Below are 20,134 nucleotides of genomic sequence, written 5' to 3' on the forward strand. Positions count from 1 at the left end.
CTGTATGTCTCCTGACATGCTATGAATCAGGCATGTACTGGCCATCGGGACTACCGGGAGTTTCCCGGTGGGCCGACGGCTCAGTGGGCCACTCTGATGTAAGGGGACTGGTGATGGGACACTCTGATGTAAGGGGACTGGTGATGGGACACTCTGATGTAAGGGGGCTGCTGATGGGAAACTCTGATGTAAGGGGGCTGCTGATGGGACACTCTGATGTAAGGGGGTGTTGATGGGACACTCTGATGTAAGGGGGCTGGTGATGGGACACTCTGATGTAAGGGGGTGCTGATGGGACACTCTGATGTAAGGGGGCTGCTGATGGGACACTCTGATGTAAGGGGGTGCTGACAGGACACTCTGATGTAAGGGGGCTGCTGATGGGAAACTCTGATGTAAGGGGTGCTGATGGGACACTCTGATGTAAGGGGGCTGCTGATGGGACACTCTGATGTAAGGGGGTGCTGACAGGACACTCTGATGTAAGGGGGCTGCTGATGGGAAACTCTGATGTAAGGGGTGCTGATGGGACACTCTGATGTAAGGGGGCTGCTGATGGGAAACTCTGATGTAAGGGGACTGCTGATGGGACACTCTCATGTAAGGGGTGCTGATGGGACACTCTGATGTAAGGGGACTGGTGATGGGACACTCTGATGTAAGGGGGCTGCTGGTGGGACACTCTGATGTAAGGGGGTGCTGATGGGACACTCTGATGTAAGGGGGGGCTGATGGGACACTCTGATGTAAGGGGGCTGCTGATGGGACACTCTGATGTAAGGGGGCTGCTGATGGGACACTCTGATGTAAAGGGGTGCTGATGGGACACTCTAATGTAATGGGGTGCTGATGGGACACTCTGATGTAAGGGGGTGTTGATGGGACACTCTGATGTAAGGGGGCTGCTGATGGGACACTCTGTTGTAAGGGGGCTAGTGATGGGACACTCTGATGTAAGGGGTGCTGATGGGACACTCTGATGTAAGGGGGTGCTGATGGGGCACTCTGATGTAAGGGGGTGCTGATGGGACACTCTGTTGTAAGGGGGCTGGTGATGGGACACTCTGATGTAAGAGGGCAGCTGATGGGACACTCTGATGTAAGGGGTGCTTATAGGACACTCTGCTGTAAGGGGGCTAGTGATGGGACACTCTGATGTAAGAGGGCTGGTAATGGGACACTCTGATGTAAGGGAGTGCTGATTGGACACTCAAAATCTAAGTGGGCCGGTCTGGATGAAGTCCAGGGCCAAATTTCTGTCCCAGTCCAGCCCTGCTATGAATGCTTCTAACAGTTCATGGAACATCAAACTGGGATTACTTCTATCTTACTTAAACAAGGTCTGTCTTACATTTTCAGACAGCAGTCCATCTTCAAAATGTTCCTTCAGCCATCTGTCCGCAGTCCAATCGGCCCCTTTATCTATGGCATATGTATGCTGCTATGTCTTGCAGTTCCAGTTCATCTTGCAGAATGGATTCTACCACTCTCATCTTTCTGCCATTGAAATGGGCCCTAAGGTCGCTTAACATCACTGTGTGGCTATACACCACTTATAAGCTGTTAGCTATCTTGTCAAGAGAATCCTGGTCTTCTGCTGGGAGATGCCGGAATAACCTTTTGTTTCCCCTTCTAAGTCCTGCCTGCTGAGCAGGTGAGATCCCATATCATTGGACCAGGGCCCACAATATTTTTGCTCAGTCCCCTAAATTCTGACTTGGCCCTCTGTACTTGGGTAATTGTTTCAGCAGGAATCCTGCCAGAAATCAGTGGGTTACTATTAGCTCTTGTACACACGGTTGGAAATTCAGACGGAAACTGTCCGATCTGATTAGATTGTCGGAAAATCCGATTGTGTGTGGGCTCTATTGGACTTTTTACGTCGGAGACTCCGAAAAATTTGAGAGCAGGATTTCAAATTTTCTGACAACAAAATCCGTTCTGACTTTTTCCGATTGTTTGTATTCCGATCGGACAAAGTGCCACACATGCTCAGATCAAAGTACGAGAGCAAAGCTACTAGGCTGAACATAGTCCCGTCGTAACGAACGAACGTCATCATGTTCCAAACGATTGGATTTTCCGACAACTTTTTTCAAGCGTGTGTATGCAACACCAGTTTCGGACAAAATCCGTCTGAAAAAATCAGACGGATTTTGTGGTTGGAATTTCCGACCGTGTGTACACGGGTGGTAGTTTGCTTGCTTCCCTTTGGAGTAGTCATGCTGTGCCACTCCCACTGACATTGTCTGGTATTGCCAATCCTGTTTATAGACACCATATTTAGCAAAATAGGTTGTATGTTCAGATTGGGGTTAACTGTAAAGCCCCATACACACTATCAGATTTTCTGCTGATTTTTTCCTTCAGATTTACCAAAACCATGTAGTGCAAGGGCCTGCCTGATTGCATACAAATTGAAACTCCTAAAGTTTGACCTCATATTATATGGTTTTGGTAAATTTGAAGGGAAAAAATCTGCAGAAAATCTGATAGTGTGTATGGGGCATAACTTACAGTTTTCTAAACAGGTGCAAAGCTAGAAGTAACAATGTTACGCAAGTTAAAGTTGTTAAAAAACATGCATGTGCAAAGCTAGAAGCATTAACGCAATGCAGATTCAAGATGTTTAAAAACATGCATACACTACAAAATAATGATAGCAAAAAAATGGATTCATCATAGCAATGTTTCTCTGACAGGGTAACATATGGCTGCATAGCATAGGCTCTTTCAGAATCTGTAACAACAGAAAGTTATGCTGAGAGTCACTACTGCAGTAAAACAGTTCATAACAAAAAGAGGTACTTGTGACTATCCTCATAAACAGCACACCTCTCAGTAAATTCCAGGGTAGCTCAGATGTGTGGATCACAAGCCCAAGAACAACTCGTCACCCCATTGCAACTGCAACACTCTGGTAGCAATCGTAAAGGGGCTCCCCACAGTAGCTGGGTCTTCTTGAGGGGCTCACCAGTTCTGACAGTGGGGGGCCACTCACATGGCTGCAGAGCACGTTACCCAGCTACTTCTGCCTCATCCAGTATGACCTCACTGAGCTGCTGAGAGAGGGAAACTGAGGAACTTATCTTGCCTGGGCGTGCCCCAGGAACCTAGGAAATGGAGATAAAGGGATATGTGCCCACATCTATGCAGAGTAAATAAATGAGCGCTTCGCTACAGTATTGTAATATAATTGTATGTAATAAGTGTCACACTGACTAAAACAAACATTTATTTATTCATAAAGCCAATTATTAAAATTAGTCATCATAAAAAACACAAGTGAAGACAAAGTCCTACATATAGTATACTGTGGGCATACTCTTGACCATTAAATATATAATGTAACCTTTAAAGGTTTTGATTGATTAAATTGATTAAAGTGAGGTTTGCAGGCGGTCTGAACTTTCAAAAGTAGAAGCATTACCAAACATAAGAACAGACATCAGAAACTGTCTGATGTTGCCTTTATAATACAACAAACTGGTTTACTTTACTGGTTGACTTCAAGCCATGTTCAATGAGAAAAGACTTTAATGGCCACTTATGTACTCTCTTTGTACAAGTGCATGGCAGGAGGGTAGGTCTTAGTTACAAGGGCATTGATGTCAAACCCCTGGTAAAAAAATTTAAACCAGTTTCAGAGGAGCACACTAAGCCCTTGTACACACGGTCGGACATTCCGACGGAAAATGTCTGATCAGACCGCGTTGCCGGATAATCCGACCGTGTGCAGGCTCCATCGGACTGTTTCCGTCTGAATATCTGACCGACAAAGTTTTAGAGCTGGGCTATAAAATTTTCCGACAACATGATCTGATCAGACAAAGTGCCACACATGCTCAGATCAAATTACGAGACCAAAGCTATTGGCTACTAGCCTGAACGTAGTCCCGTCATAATGAAATAACGCCATCGTGTTCTGAACGATCTGATTTTCCAACAACTTTGTCCGACCGTGTGTATGCAACACCAGTTTCGGACAAAATGTTGTTGTCAGAATGTCCGACTGTGTGTACAAGGGCTAAGAGAAGCTTTATAATTTTTAGGATATATGGGCAGCATAGTGGCTTAGTCACTGGTTTGATCCCTGGTCAGGATGCTATCCGCATAAGGTGTTTGTGCTTGTTTCAGTAACTTCCAGGTACTCTCATTTCCTCTCACACTCAAAAGACATGCTGGTAGGTTAATTGGCTCCTGGGGCCTTCTATTGGTGTATTAATATGAGTCCTTAGATTTGTAAGCTTCTTGAGGGCTGCGACTGATGTGAGTGTTCGGTATGTAAAACAGTCTGTACATTTTTGTGTACTATATAAATAATGTAATAATGTTCTCAGACAGGACTTTTAGAAATGCAAAACTGATGACAAATTTACTTGAAAGTGGAACTCTATACAGGAAGAGAAAGTGTTAGGATTGCTGTCAGGTTTTTCTGCTGTCTATTCCCTCCTCGGAAGATTTCTGCTCACTTAAAGCGGAGGTCCGCCCACCGCCCCGAAAGGTGCCAAATGTAGCACCGGAGGGGGGAGGAGACAAATGAGTGGAAGTTCCACTTTTGGGTGGAACTCCGCTTTAAAGCCTAAATTATTATTATAATTATACAGAATGTATATAGCGCCAACAGTTTGCGAAGCGCTTTACAACATGAGGGCAGACAGTACACTTACAATACAAATCAATACAGGAGGGATCAAAGGGCCCTGCTCGTTAGAGCTTACAATCTAGAAGGGATCAGGTCAACTTTTTTTTCTGTGTATAGAGTAGGAAAAACTATCTTCAGGGTTCTATTTCTGTCTGTGACCCCCCCCCCCCCCCCCTGTTAAAATTGTGCCCTTCTTTCCTGTCCCTGTGATGCCCTTACAATAAATGGGGCATGAGCATGTCACTGGGTAAATAAAAAAAAACAATATCAGTTCTAACCCTACTAAAAAGAAGTGAGCAGAAATAGGAATACAGTTAGCAATAAAAGCCTGGCAGAGGCTCTAATCCTTCCCTATTTGTGACTGACATTGGGATTTACTACCAGAGGCAGAATAAATGCCAGCCCAAAAAAGACACTGATAGCATAACAAAAACTGACACACTATTCACCCTTACTCTAGAAAGTGGAGAAAGTAATTATTGCTGTCAAAGTCTTCCCTGTAGTCTCATCACGTCCTGTTCCAGTGACCACCCAGGATAGGGAGGAGATATCTCCCCAATTTGGACACAGACAAGAATAAAGACCTGATGGGTTCTAGCCCTTCTCCACTCTATCTAAAGCTAAAGGAAAAACTTTGGCTTTACATTTCAATTTAAAATATTGTGTATGAAAATTGGTTTTCTAATAAGGATAAACAAAAAATATAATAAGGTATAGCTGCACAAACCCTTATGTTCTTTCACTCCACTCTGAAACTCATGTGGGGGACTTCAAATATCATTCTAATGGTGGCCATATATGCTTTGATAAATAATCAATTTACTTTTCCAATCAATTTCTCCTGATAGGAATAATCAATCAATAGCTGAATCTGACCTAAATTGATCAGAAGGGAAGTTATGCCTATTTGATTGTTTGCCAATTCAACCAAAATGATAGGAATCATACATTTATGGTCAACAACCCATTCAAGGACGTTATTGATCGCATCTCAATTGTCACCATGCAATCTCATAATTTGATTGATAAATACAATTGAATTCATGAACAAAGTATCTCAGTGCTGCTGTTTGATGCAACATGATTGATAATTTTCTGCTCTGGCTAATTTGATCAAATCTGATTGAAATCGAGTCTAAACCGATTGGAAGTAAAGTTATGCATCATTGATTGTTTGCCAATTTGATCGAATCCCATATCAACTGGATAATAATATTGACACATATATGGCCACCATAACATGATATTTCCAGATTACTCATCAGACAGCATCATCACAGTAATCTTACATTTTGTAAATCAGCTTAGTGATAATGCAGCACTCACCAATGTAAATCACATATGGGGTGCATCAGGACCAGGTTATATTATGCCCTTATTAAACTGCATTGTTGGAAATAGTAGTAGCACTGCACTGGATACATGTTTGCTATCATATACAAAGGTGACATCTCTTCATCATCTTATCTAACTTCAGCACTTCTTATCAGCTGTTGTACTTGTTTAGCATCTACTGACTTCCAGTCTTCTTTATATCACTGCTTCTATGCTACAGCAGTAATGCTTGGTGTTACTAGTTATACATACAATCATTAACCAGTATAAATCTAGATTGTAAGCTCTAACGAGCAGGGCTCTCTGATTCCTGAATTGTATTGTAACTGTACTGCCCTCATGTTGTAAAGTGCTGTGCAAACTGTTGGTGCTATATAAATATTGTATTATAATAATAATAATAAATAACCCCTGATCAGGGTCAGACAAATAAGTCTTCTCTGATCCCAACACCATTAGTAATAGTCATTAAAACTACATAAACACCTATTTCTCTATATAACACAATAGGCTAAATTCACCAAAGCTAAAACACTGTTATTTTCTCTATTATTATTTAAGGTACTTATACAGCACTGCCAATTTATGCAGTGCTTTGTATATACACATTGTACATTCACATCAGTCCCTACCCTCAAAGAGCTTACATTCTAAGGTCCCAACTCGCATTCATATACTAGGGCCAATTTAGACAGAAGCCAATTAACCTGCCAGTATGTCTTTGGAGTGTGGGAGGAAACCAGAGTACCTGGAGGAAACCCATGCAGACACAGGAGAACATGCAACTCCAGGCAGGTAGTGTTGTGGTTGGGACTTGAACCAGCAACCTTCTATACTGCTAGGCAAGAGTGCTACCCACTACACCACTGTGCCTATTAGATTGTAAGCTCTCATGAGCAGAGCCCTCCCTAGCCCTCTTGTTTTGAATTAACATCATAACTGTAATGTCTCCCTTTATATTCAAAAGTGCTGTGCAAACTGCTGTACTATATAACTCTTGAATATTATTAATAGAATAATAATAGTTTTCAAAAAAGTGACAGTTATTTTTAGCTAAGTCCAATGAGATTTGAAAATGACAGTCACTTGGCTTAAATAATGATTCTTATCCTTATGTTAAAGCTTTGTGAATTGAGTATAAAGCCCCATACACACTAATAGATTTTCTGCAGATGTTTGTCTTCATATTTACCAAAACCATGTAGTGCAAGAGCGTGCCTGATTGCATCCAAATTGAAACTCTGAAAGGTTTGACTTTAGAAAATCTAATAGTGTGTATGGGGTCTTAGAAGCTCTATGATCAGTGTAAAGAGCTGCCTGCCCTGAGCCCTATCTGTCGCCCAGTCTCCCCCCCCCATCACTCACCAGCAGCAGTGTGCGCCTCTCATGTCAGTGCGGACCGTACAAAGTATCCGGCTCTGCTCTAAGCTTTCACCTATGTGTACACCGTCCGTGTGCTGGGGACTTGTGCACTGCACAGGCAAACAGGATGGATTGAGCCTCATTGAAGATCCTCTGTGTGTGCTGGGTGGGGGTTTGGTGGGTGGAGTGTCAAGCACCATCAGACTGCAAACTTTCTTCAAAGCTCACTTCATGTTCAGTTTTTGCTTCAGGGAACATTGAAGAGATGGTGGCAGACCACACTCCAGCACAATAAGAAGGATACAAGCTGAAGAAATTGCATTGTGTATTGTGAGGGCACAGGACATCCCCGGCGCTGGACCATGAACTGGGATCTGCTGGCTGTAGTGCTTCTCCTCCTGCAGGGGTTCATCAGTAGCACCGAATCTGCGGTGAGTGTACACTGTAACCCCATCACATAGACCACACTGCATCTATAACCCTCATACAACACACTGACCACAGCACTGAGCATCACTCATCACCCCTACCACAACATTTCCACTACAGCCAAAACTTGTCCTGGAAATGGAACCGTTAGTGCAAATCAAAAGAATATCATAGGGGCACTACCCACTACCAGTACCGTGGGCACTGATATGAAAAGGAACTTATAGAAAGTTTTGCATGAACTGATCGCCAGGGCAATGTGCAGATGTATCAGTATTCTTGGTCACTGACAGCCATTGGATGTTCGTTTTTACATGATTTATTGTTCTCCCCTTTAGGCTGACCATACACTGTACAATCTAACTGTACAATCTCCTTCATGGTGCCCATAGACGGACTGATTTTATATATGATTGCATTGATGATTTATTTATTGCCCACAGGAAAAATGTGTCTTTTTTCAATATTTAATAGACATTTAATTTATTTGATCATATTGTCTGATTCTGTAAAGAATTCTGAAATCATGTGATTGTACAATATATATGAAAAGCTTTAGATAAATCTATGGTGCTATGTAAGTACCTATAATAAATAAATGATTACTATACAAGATTTATATAGCGCCAACAGTTTGTGCAGCACTTTACAACATGAGGGCAGTACAGTTACAATACAATTCAATACAGGAGGAATCAACAAGCCCTGCTCCTTAGAGCTTACAATCTAGAATAAATCAGAACGTTACGTGTATGGCCACCTTATGATCTACCATCAACTATGCATTCTAAGGGTATGCCTTATTTGATACAAACCGAATAGATTGTTTAGGTTTGCCCTCATGTCACATAGTTTTGGTGAACTTAAAGGAGATTGTACAATCAGAATGTATAGTGTATTGCCAGCTTTAGATTGTAAGCTGTCACAAACAGGAGCCTCCTACCCCTCTTGACTTAAATTGCACTGTAACTGTACTGTCTCACTTTGTAAAGTGCTGTGCAAACTGTTGGTGGTATATGAATTAATCATAATCATAATAATAATAACAATAATAATAGCTCATCTTGTGATAAGGAAAGTGACTGAAATAAAGAAAAAGCTCTAACTGATTGTACTATGTAGCAAATGTTCCAATAACTTCAATATTTTTGCTTATTTTAGAATCCATCATCCTTATTTACATGGGCACAATGATGGATGATCAAGGGCAATACTATCTCATCAGATAGAGTACATGGCATACAATTGCACAAATGAAATCACAGAAAGGGGACATTGCATATACTGTAGATCAGTTTTTATTTCTAGTATATATTTTAGTTTATTTCATCAGTTGTCAGCAGAATCTAGCCACAGACATCTTTAAAAAGTTGAACTGCAGCAAAATTGATTGTGAACAGCACAATTCAGATGTTACCTCTTATGAGTGTGTCCTGGGTCTAGATGGCTGCTACTGGAAAAATGACATTTTCATTCAAAGGGTAACTCCACTTGTGTGGGGGGAAAATAAATAGCAAATAAAGAAAAAATAATATAGCGTGTACAATTGCGATAAAAGTCATTTTGTAATTGAATGTTAATAAAAATGACCTTTCCCCTTCAATCTGCAGCCACTGTAATTTTCTATTAATGCAATATGGCTACATGGAGCTGTTCTGTGCACAGAATGTATACTGACAACACCCCAGAAACATAATTTCCTGCTTGTGTGATTTCTACCATAGATACAAGTCAGATTTCAGGCATCCCCTGCAACAAAAATGTCATTTTTGGTGAGATATTTCCAATAGGAACACATCTAAAGGGATGCAGGCCCAGCAGATTTCCTCATTAGACCCCTTTTACACTGGAGGCGTTTTTCAGGCGATACAGCGCTAAAAATAGCACCTGCATAGTGCCTGAAAAAAGCGTCAGCTGCAAACCCAGTGTGAAAGCACTCAGAATGGTGCGCTGGCAGGGCGTCACAAAAAGTCCTGCCAGCAGCTTCTTTGCAGCGGTGTAGGAGTAGTGAATACACCGCTCCTACACACCTCCTCCACCGCTCATGCCCATTTAAAACAATGGGGCAGCGTCGCCATACTGCCAGCAGAGCCCTGCTGCAGTGGCATTTTGCAGGCGGATTTAACCCTTTTTCAGCCGCTAGCAGGAGTTAAGACCTCCCCGCTAACGGCCGAATAGCGCCGCTAAAAATAGTGCCACTTTACCGGCGACGCCCGGGGTGGCTCAGTGTGAAAGGGGTCTTAGTCTTAGTGCCCTGCAGCTGCCACAGCTGACTGATAATTATGGAAAATCACTCCCATTACACCCACTAAGCACAGAAGCACAGATAAACACACAGGGATTTCTTCAGGATAACAAAAGGTAGGAATCTGCAACAAAGTTGTTATAATCCTTGCAATGTACATAGATCAGCACACCCAGCGGGGAATGTTTTTTCTCAACAAAAGTGGAGTTTCGCTTTTATGAACATATAAAGAAGGAGTTTGTAAATAGGTTCTGTGCGGTCATCCAGTATGTATAGCAGTTGTCAGAAAACAAGCTGGATGGGCACCGGACTAAGGGCAGGCATACGTGGGTCAATTTGGAGCGACACACTGCTTTCTTTATTTGTATGGAAGAGGAAGGAGCCTTGTCCATTCACAGCACACCTTGTGTTTAGTGAACAGGATATAGGGTGTTCTGTGAATGGACAAGAGGGAAGGGAAGGGCGGGTAAAACTACTGGATCTCTTTAATGTATGAGAACCGAAAGCAGTTGTAGCCACAATGCTGTAAGTTCAGCACTGGCTGTTGTATTTGATATACACTTCTAAATGAATCAAACAGTAAACAAAGGCAATGTGAACATTTTACACCTTGTGACAAGAGGTAACTTTTTTTGCCTTCAGAATTTATAGCAATATTTGTTGCGAGGTCCATTTTAAGGTTAGTGGTCCTTTAAGGGTATTGAATGCAGTGTAGATTTTATTCATTCTGATCAGTGCTGATAGGCTCAAACTTTCATTGTAGCACTAGATAAGTTTGTACTGTTGATAATTTGACTGCTTGTTCCTATTGCAGCCAGTTCACATCTGGGTAAGTACCAGTTTTCATAAATCTGAACTCCAGGCGTGATCATTATTTGATACTTACATTGGTTCAGCTTGGACCGATGCAAGTAAGCATATATCACACATAAGGGACTACTTTGGAGTCCCTCATCGTTGTAGTAGTTACCATTACTAAAGTGATCACCACAATCTTCCAGGTCCTGTGCTGAGTGGCTTCCCTTTTGCATAGTGACCACAGGGTGCGGCTCACTCAGCACTGTTGACAGAATGCCTTGTATATATTGTTTTAATGAACACAAGGCATTCTTTGATTGGATGAGGCAAAGAGGTGGTGTGATGACATCATGATCTCCACCTCACCCAATCAGAGAACACCTTGTATCTTTTGAAAAAATAAAAGGCGTTCTGTGAATGATGTCAGTGCCAAACCCCCCCACCATCTTTCCCTGTGGTCAGTATCCAGAAGGGAAGCCACTCAACATAGGACAATGGCAATTGTGGTGATTACTGTAGTAGTAGTGACTTCCAGCTTCCACAGTGTTTCCTCAGGTAAGAAATATGCATTCTTTGGTCCATTTTGGACTGATACAATGAAGATTATACCAGGACTTCAGTTTTAAACTCATATGCAATGCTAAACAAAGACTAGTAATTAAAATTGGGATGCAAAAAAAGGCAGGGCCTAATATCAACATCAATGTGTGATCTACTTGTATGTTAATCTCTATTTAAAAAAAGACATACATACTGTATAAATTTTTTTATTAGTGACAGTTAAAGTGCTTTTTTTTCCTTAACTTTTCTCAACTCGTCACCATGTGTTAAAAAAAAAAAACTAATTTCTCCAGCTCTGGGTCCAACTTGCTCCCTAGATCAGCTCCAGCAATTCTATGCACGGGAGAACGACTTTCATTCTGAGCCCAGCTTGTTGTTTACATCCTACCCTAGGGGGGCCTGCGATCATGCAGGCTGGGCTCACAGTATTCCAGGAGTGGCGCTCTCACGTCATTGTGTGCGCACAGTTAAGTCCTAGGAGGATGCCCCCAGGATGTCGCCAGAAAAAGAAGAGGCTTATTTTACTGGTAAGAAGACTTCTAGAAAAAAAAGGTAAGTATAGGGGTTTAAAAAAAATACAAATACAGGAAGGGAGGGAGGGGCCTTAAGGGGGTGGGGGGGGGGTAAAATGTTCCTGAAATATATATATATATATATATATTTATATTTATATACACACATATATATATATATATATATATATATATATATATATATATATATATATGTACTTTTATTTTCTATATTTTACTAATTACATTGCTGCCTGAATAAATCTTTATGAAGGCCAACAGAGCACTCCTTAAAACACGAGAGGTGGTATCTACTTGAATAACATGAAAGAAATCAAAGATCAACAGGATGCAAGTGCTTTTTTTTTTAAATAATATAACCTAGTTAGACTCTATTAAAAAGTAAGGAAGATTTTAAGAGTTCAGAGGTCAGTATTAAGTAATGCAGAGTCCAGGGGTTAGTGATAAGTAATGCAGAGTTCAGAGGTTAGTGATAAGTAATGCAGAGTCCAGGGGTTAGTGATAAGTAATGCAGAGTTCAGAGGTTAGTGATAAGTAATGCAGAGTCCAGGGGTTAGTGATAAGTAATGCAGAGTTCAGGGGTTAGTGATAAGTAATGCAGAGTTCAGAGGTTAGTGATAAGTAATGCAGAGTTCAGAGGTTAGTGAATGATAAGTAATGCAGAGTTCATAGGTTAGTGATAAGTAATGCAGAGTTCAGAGGTTAGTGATAAGTAATGCAGAGTTCAGGGGTTAGTGATAAGTAATGCAGAGTTCAGGGGTTAGTGATAAGTAATGCAGAGTACAGAGGTTAGTGATAAGTAATGCAGAGTTCAGAGGTTAGTGATAAGTAATGCAGAGTCCAGGGGTTAGTGATAAGTAATGCAGAGTTCAGAGGTTAGTGATAAGTAATGCAGAGTTCAGAGGTTAGTGAATGATAATTAATGCAGAGTTCATAGGTTAGTGATAAGTAATGCAGAGTTCAGAGGTTAGTGATAAGTAATGCAGAGTTCAGGGGTTAGGGATAAGTAATGCAGAGTTCAGGGGTTAGTGATAAGTAATGCAGAGTTCAGGGGTTAGTGATAAGTAATGCAGAGTTCAGGGGTTAGTGATAAGTAATGCAGAGTTCAGAGGTTAGTGATAAGTAATTCAGAGTTCAGGGGTTAGTGATAAGTAATGCAGAGTTCAGGGATTAGTGATAAGTAATGCAAAGTTCAGGGGTTAGTTATAAGTAATGCAGAGTTTAGAGGCCAGTGATATGTAACACAAAGGTCAGTAGTAATTAATGCGGGGGTCAGGAATAAGTAACACAGAGTTCATAGGTTTATATGTAGGGCAGAGTGCATGAATCAGGAGTAAGTTGTGCAGCATTCTAAGGTCAGTAGTGTGTAATGCAAAGTGCAGAGGTTAGGAGTAACACAACATTTAGGGGTCCGGAGGGTGTAACGCAGAGTGCAGAGGCCAGGCATAAGTAAGGCAGACTTCACGAAAAAGTAGTGTGTAACATTGAATGCAGGGCTTGGGTGTAACACAGAGTTTAGAGGCTAGTAGTATGCAGTGCAGAGCTCAGAGGTCAATAGTAAATAATGCAGGGGTCAGTAGTATGTAAGCAGAGTTTACAGGTAAGCAGTATGTAGCTTGCAGTGCAGCGATCAGTAGAATGCAATGCACAATGCAGAGGTCTTGAGTAAGTAACAGGGTGCAGGGGTCAAGAGCAGTGGTCTCCAAACTTCTGCCCAGGGGCCAGATGTGGCCCTTTGCTTGCTTTTATCCAGTCCTTGGGGCACTATGTCATCCACTGAAATCAACAACAAGGCATGTCCCCCCCCCCCCCACAGAGCCCAATGAAAGAGCAAAATCCTTCCCAATGACACCAACGATGGGGTGCAATTCCCCTCAATGACACCAAAGATGGGGCACAATTGCTCCCACTGACACCAAAGATGCAGCATTGTTTTTTCTCAGTGATGTCGGGACCTTTTCTTATCCCAATGGCCACAGTCCGCATCCCCCTGAAGGACAGACCCCTGGTCAAGAGCAACTGATACAGATTGCCAAGGTCTGTAGTATGTAAAGCAGAGTCCCAGGGCAGCAGAAAACTGTGGATTCCTCTTATAACTGCCAGCCCGGCACCGAGGACCTGTCATTACAGCCAGCACCCTAGTGCAGCCTACTGGTGCCCTGGCACCGACAAGCAGTTGACAGGTAGATCAAGATCAATGGGTTGTAGAACCCCCTATCATATGTATAACACATTATTCCATTACAGTTTCTGGATAATATAACAGAAGCTGGGAGGAAGTGCTATCAGCCCTGTTCTCATCAAGTCTTATAATAAACTATCTGGCCAGCCTATTGTAAGTATTTGCCAAAAGTCAGATACTGGAGTTTCCTCGGCATGCTTTGCATAAATAAGGACTGATTTCATTCATCCCTAATGTCATCATTGGCTAGTCATTGTGTCTCTGTAACAAATGCCTTCACTGAGAATTTTAGTAGTGAGATATGGAAACTGAAGCAAAAGTGGATCTGTTTCCCATAGAATCCAAAAGGATTCAGTGTTTTCTTTTTCAAACATAACCAAACATTGTTGAGATATTGCTTCAGATTTCATAAATAAATCCTGTACTTTGTGAATAAAGCAGGACTAATTATTATTATTATTATTATGCAGGATGTACATAATGCCAACAGTTTGCGCAGCGCTTTACAACATGAGGGTAGACAGTATACTTACAATGCAAATCAATACAGGAGGGATCAGAGGGCCCTGCTTGTTACAGCTTACAATCTAGAAGGCTAATTGATCAGAAGTACAAGAAAGAAAATGAAATCTATGACAGCCAAAATCCTAATTTTAGTAAAAAAAAAAAAAAGAAACCGGGCATTTAATTGGTTGCTTAGGACAAAAGCCTCACAAGTTTTTTTGCTCAACTTTTCTTAAGTCAGCTTATGTTAACCATCTTCTGCTCATCCACATTCCAATGGTCAGAAAGTGAACAGATGAAAAGATCTGTTAAACTATTTACAGCAGCACAGATCTGAATAACTACGTATCATTGGTCTAGTAACTGTAGTGTACCAAACTAACCGCTCAAAGTAAAATATTAATAGATCCATTGTAAGGTCAGATAGCTGGAATACTTTATTGGGACTACTATAAAATGTAACAGGTCACTGGACCATGAATGTAAGGTGTATTTAGGTGAATGTTTTTCCATTCCAGGTAAGGTTGAAATGTAAACTTTTTCAGAAATCTATAGTGCTTGCAATACCAAGTACTCTGAAGTGCATGCACATCCTTTCTGTACAAATGGGGGTAAAACAAATTTTTCTCTTGGTTGTAGGTTTTCCATTCATACAGAATAGAGTGAATCAGGAAAATACTGCATAATGGCCACAAGATGGAGCCGATGTTGATAGTAAATATAATAATAATGCCTAAGAACATCAGCACCATCTAGTGCTTTTCCTAATCCACTCTATTCTGTTTGAAGAATAACATTAGACCTGGAAAGACACTAGCCCAGTGATGGTGAACCTCGGCACCCCAGATGTTTTGGAACTACATTTCCCATGATGCTCATGCACTCTGCACTGTAGTTGAGCATCATGGGATATATAGCTCCAAAACATTTGAGTTGCCAAGGTTCGCCATCACTGCACTAGCCTAATAATGTTTGTTTTTACAACCATTTGCACAAAACAACGGCAGCTTCATTGGACAAAAAGCTCTGCGTTTTTTTTCGTTTTTTTATTTTTTATAAATACACCCCATAGTGGATACCTTTCCATTCTCAGTCTTATTTCTATTGTGCATGTGAGAGGCACAATGTAGAGAGTTTTCAGACATTTATAATATCAGTGTTTTATTATGCTGTATGTTTTATTATTTTTAATGAACACTTAACTAAGAGCCCTTTCACACTGGGGCATTGGGGGGTGTTGGCTGTAAAGCGCCACTATGTTTAGCGTTGCTTTACTTTCCTTTTAGCGGCACTTTTCGGGCACTAGCGGGCGCTTTTAACCCCCCCGCTAGCGGCCGAAAAAGGGTTCAAAGCGCTGCAAATCGATGTTTTGCCGGCGCTGCGGTGGGGCTGCCCATTGATTTCAATGGGCAGGGGCACTTTAGGAGCGGTGTATACACTGCTCCTAAAGCGCTTCAAAGATGCTTCTTGCAGGACTTTTTTTGATGTCCTACCAGAGCAACGCTCCAGTGCTTTCACATTGGAGTGGCAGGAGAGGAGCTTTACAGGCGCTTTGCGGGCGCTATTTTTAGGGCTATGGTGCCTGTAAAGAGTCTCCGTGTGAAAGGGTACTAAGTCTTTTTTTTTATATTGATCCATAGAGTCACTTTTAGGTGTTTCAGATTTAAGTTTATTGTTGCTTAACTTATACAGTGTTGTTTGCAAGGCCTAAAAACCTGCCCCTGTTTTGTAAAGCGGGGAACTCAAGGTACCAGTACACAGCCATAGTTTATTTCAAAAGCTACCTAGAGTCTTTAAACATGGAGAATTCCATTGTACAAATTTGTGATTAGAGAGTGGTCAAGTTCTAGTCCACTCCCTCCCATTCCATACATCTGTCTATTGGCTAGTAAATAGGATAGGTGACTTCGCTAGCTTATAGGAAGGTGGGGAGATAAAGTGGCAGAGAGGGTTGTTCTGAGCACAGTAACGCTCATTTTGTATAACAGAACATTGGGGTTACAAGGGGGGGGGGTCTGAGGGCTGGTTCACACCATAAAAAGTGCGTTTGAAAGTCATTTTTGTACATTTCGACCTTTACCCACATGGCACATTTAGGACAGACCATAAATTTCAAACACATGGGAAAGTGCAAAAAGTACTGTAGGCACAATTTTTTAATATCGTGCTGCACCAAAACACATGGTACTGAGGTACTATGCATTTTGATGGCTGTGGATGCACTCACATTTACTATATGAATTGGGGTGCAATTAAGAATTGGTGTGTGTACCAGTCCTCAGGGCAATCTATGGATGTGTGTGGGCACTTGTACTGCCGGCTCTTTAGAATGCATGCTTAATTGTGGACAAAAGTTTGCTTAAGTTATGAAAATCATGCTGAAAAAGGAAACAAAAAGGATGTTCCAATCTAAGCTCATACAATATAGCACTTTGGAGTGTGGATGGAAACCCAACAAGCAAAGTGAGTACATACAGATAGCATATTTGCTGGGATTTGAACCAAGGACCCCAATGCGACAAGACATAAATGCTTACCACTAAGCCACTGTGTTGCCCTTATATATAGTTACATAGTTAGTAAGGTTGAATAAAGACACCAGTCCATCCTGAGTGAGTGTCTACAATTGTTCCCATCCCTGTACATTGCACACTCACATCAGTCCCTACCCTCAAGGAGCCCACAATCCAAGGTCCCCATTAATATACTAGGGCCAATTTGGGACAGAAGCCAATTAACCTACCTGCATGTCTTTGGAATGTGGGAGGAAACCAGAATACCCGGAGGAAACCCACGCAGGCACAGGGAGAACATGCAAACTCCAGGCAGGTAGTGTCATGGTTGAGATTCAAACCGATGACCCTTTTTACTGCTAGGTGAGAGTGTTAACCACTACACCACTGTATCTTTCTGTAATTATTCATTTATGGTGGTTCCTAAGTTAAGACATCACTGGTTTATAATCTCTAAAAAGCACATAAAGTGGAACTGCAGTCTTCTCACATAATTTGTAATAAAAACATCTTTGCCCTTCTGAAGCTTCCCTCCAACCACTTTGCATATTATTTTATATATACTGTGGTTCTGTACTTGCCAAATATGCTGCAGAAATCTCCCTCCACTAAGTCTGGCTGCAACCATTTTAACTGTGGGCAGCGGAAGCTGCTGCCTGTTCACTTCCTGGATTTACACAGACACACAGAGGCACACCCCCAGCTATGCAGCCCTGCAGCTCTCTTTGGCCCTCTTATGACTTCCCCCCCTCCCTTCCTGTCAATCTTTCACGAGAGTGAGATGTCATAAGCCTAGGCTAACGACCAGAGAAGAAACAGGAAGTGGGCTGTATAAGGTATTTAAAGGCAGAAAAAAAAAGTTTTACTATCAAAGTTAAAACAACAAGGGCAGAAGATTTTATAGATGGAAAGATGAAAAAATGACTGAAGTTTTGCTTTAAGTCATTGATAGGATGAGGCATGCCTGGGAAACTCTGAAATGTGCTTTTAAATTGCCTCTGCATTTTGTTTTACTGTACACCATACACTGATTATAGCATTGTTATTGGAAGCAGACAAAGTGAACCACAGTGTACTTCATTTCCTTTTAGAAATGATAGTGTCTCTTTACAGGAGAAACAAACTGCTATGTTTCCCCGGCAGTGAACCCAAAGATAGTCATTAATACAGTAAAACTAGCTGCAGATGTTTGGATGTAGGCTAACATGCTTGTCTGATTGACAGAATACCGTTGTTCACATCAATCTGTACCTAAGCCTGTGAAAGGCCGCAGGTCCTGTGATAAATGCCTAACATATGTGGACTTTTACCTCTAAAAGCCTTTTCCTGTGTGCATGTACTAACTACATTATACCCAAATCATATGTTTTATAATTCCACAGTGTTGTATATATTTCTGTAGCAATAGATCGGGGGTCAGTAATCAGTAGATCGTGGACAGGTGACTGGTAGATCACGGTCTGGACTTGCTGACCCGCCATTCCAGAGCATCAAAGTGCAATGCAGAGGGACTACTCGTAAAGTTGGATCTGTAGTAGGGAACAAGAGCCGCATAAGCCAACTCAAACGCAGGGTTTTACCACCCCCTAACTTTATGTGTGAATGAGCACTAAGGGCTCATTCTCATTTTAGGCACTGCTGCTCCCCTAATAATTGATCCTAGTATGTTGGACAGGTAGTGAGGAGGTTATTTCAAGGGTTCCTCTGAGGTAAAAAGGTTGAGAAAAGCCAGATTATATTTATTTTAGACCCTGCATACATTGGTATCAAAATGGGGTACTCATTCCTATCACTCACCAAGCATTACTTGACTCCTGGCACAAATACAGTGCAATAACCCTATAAGCATCCCCTAGAAATCGGTCATAGCCATATCATGCAGCCAGGGCCTTACAATAAATGGAGACATCCATACTGCCACTCGCTGCAGTATACAAACACTGCCCTCTACAATGGCAGGTCCTAGACCACCCCTCTCCATTCTATAAACTGAGCACCTCCCTAAGTGCCCAAAGCTTGATTTTGTGGGAGGTCTTGCATATTAACGTGGTCCCAAGTTCGGGGTCCATTATCTGTCCAAACACCTGAGACCCATGTGACACGGGGGGCCCAGGGAACATGGTGCATGATATACTGAGGGGGAGCTATACTCAAACCACCAGGAGGGTAACCACTTCTCCTAACCACCACCAGATCACCAGCTAACCAGATCTGGTGAGCACAATCTCCTTAATTACCTCAGCAGTGCAATGGGGGTTTCTATACTATACTTTTATACTTGCAGGCTTCATCCAGAAAGAGGGATTATAATGTCTTTTCTGTGAACCTTACTAAAGTGTCAACAAAATCAGCTAAATGCTTACTTAGTAATACTGTCCAGTCTGGTATGATTCATTCCAAGGTATAGTAGATGGTACATAACATGAAAACATCCACATCCTGCCTTTAACAGATCTAAAGTCCCACTGACTATACAGGAGGGGTTAGCAAAGCCCTCATGGTGTCCTCTCAAGGGCCTAGGCCTCATAGTGTCCTCTCCAGGCCCGAAACATCACGGCTTTCCCCTCTCCAGAGTGGGAGTGCTTCTTCTCTAGGGCTGCATTTTGCTGTTCCCTCTGCAGACCATTAACAGAGCAGCTCCCCTCCCTGACTTATTCAAGGGCTGGACTATTATAGAGAACATGCCTCAAGAGTGGCCATACATTAAAGTAGAACACCCTTTTACAAGCCAAACACATCAGTACACATAGGCAATCCTAAAATGTTAGCTTGGCTTTGCATTGTGTTAAAAGGAATGTGGTTAAAGCACCTCTGGAGATTAATGCTGCAGTATCTATTTATTTGCATTATTGAATTGAGTGGGCTCCCCAATCTTGACAAACAGTTTATATTGTATTGAAAATGATTTGATGCAGCAGATACTGAATGCACTTTTTCATTCATCTGCAGCTAGATGAGCCTTTAAAGAGACCCTTTTATTAAAAAAAAAAAAAAAACTACTGTAGCAGCCATCTGCTTTAAATGCTG

At 41.7% G+C, this 20,134-nt stretch overlaps 2 protein-coding genes across 2 annotated transcripts in view; one reads left to right on the forward strand and one right to left on the reverse strand.

Moving 5' to 3' along the window:
* The window catches only part of COL4A2 (collagen type IV alpha 2 chain), a 269,480-nt gene extending 261,995 nt beyond the window's left edge, over positions 1 to 7,485 (reverse strand). The window contains exon 1 of the mRNA XM_077482894.1: positions 7,346 to 7,485. The gene's annotated coding sequence lies outside the window, so the exon portion shown is untranslated. The remainder of the gene's footprint in view (positions 1 to 7,345) is intronic.
* Positions 7,486 to 7,559: 74 nt separating this feature from the next.
* COL4A1 (collagen type IV alpha 1 chain) overlaps positions 7,560 to 20,134 on the forward strand; it is a 215,832-nt gene continuing 203,257 nt past the window's right edge. Inside the window, exon 1 of the mRNA XM_077482895.1 lies at positions 7,560 to 7,773. Coding sequence (XP_077339021.1) covers positions 7,705 to 7,773 — 69 coding nt within the window. The 5' untranslated portion in view covers positions 7,560 to 7,704. The remainder of the gene's footprint in view (positions 7,774 to 20,134) is intronic.

Source organism: Lithobates pipiens, unplaced genomic scaffold, assembly GCF_037356315.1.
Source record: "Lithobates pipiens isolate NorthernLeopardFrog02 unplaced genomic scaffold, aLitPip1_a1.2 Scaffold_16, whole genome shotgun sequence".
Classification (NCBI taxonomy): domain Eukaryota; kingdom Metazoa; phylum Chordata; class Amphibia; order Anura; family Ranidae; genus Lithobates; species Lithobates pipiens.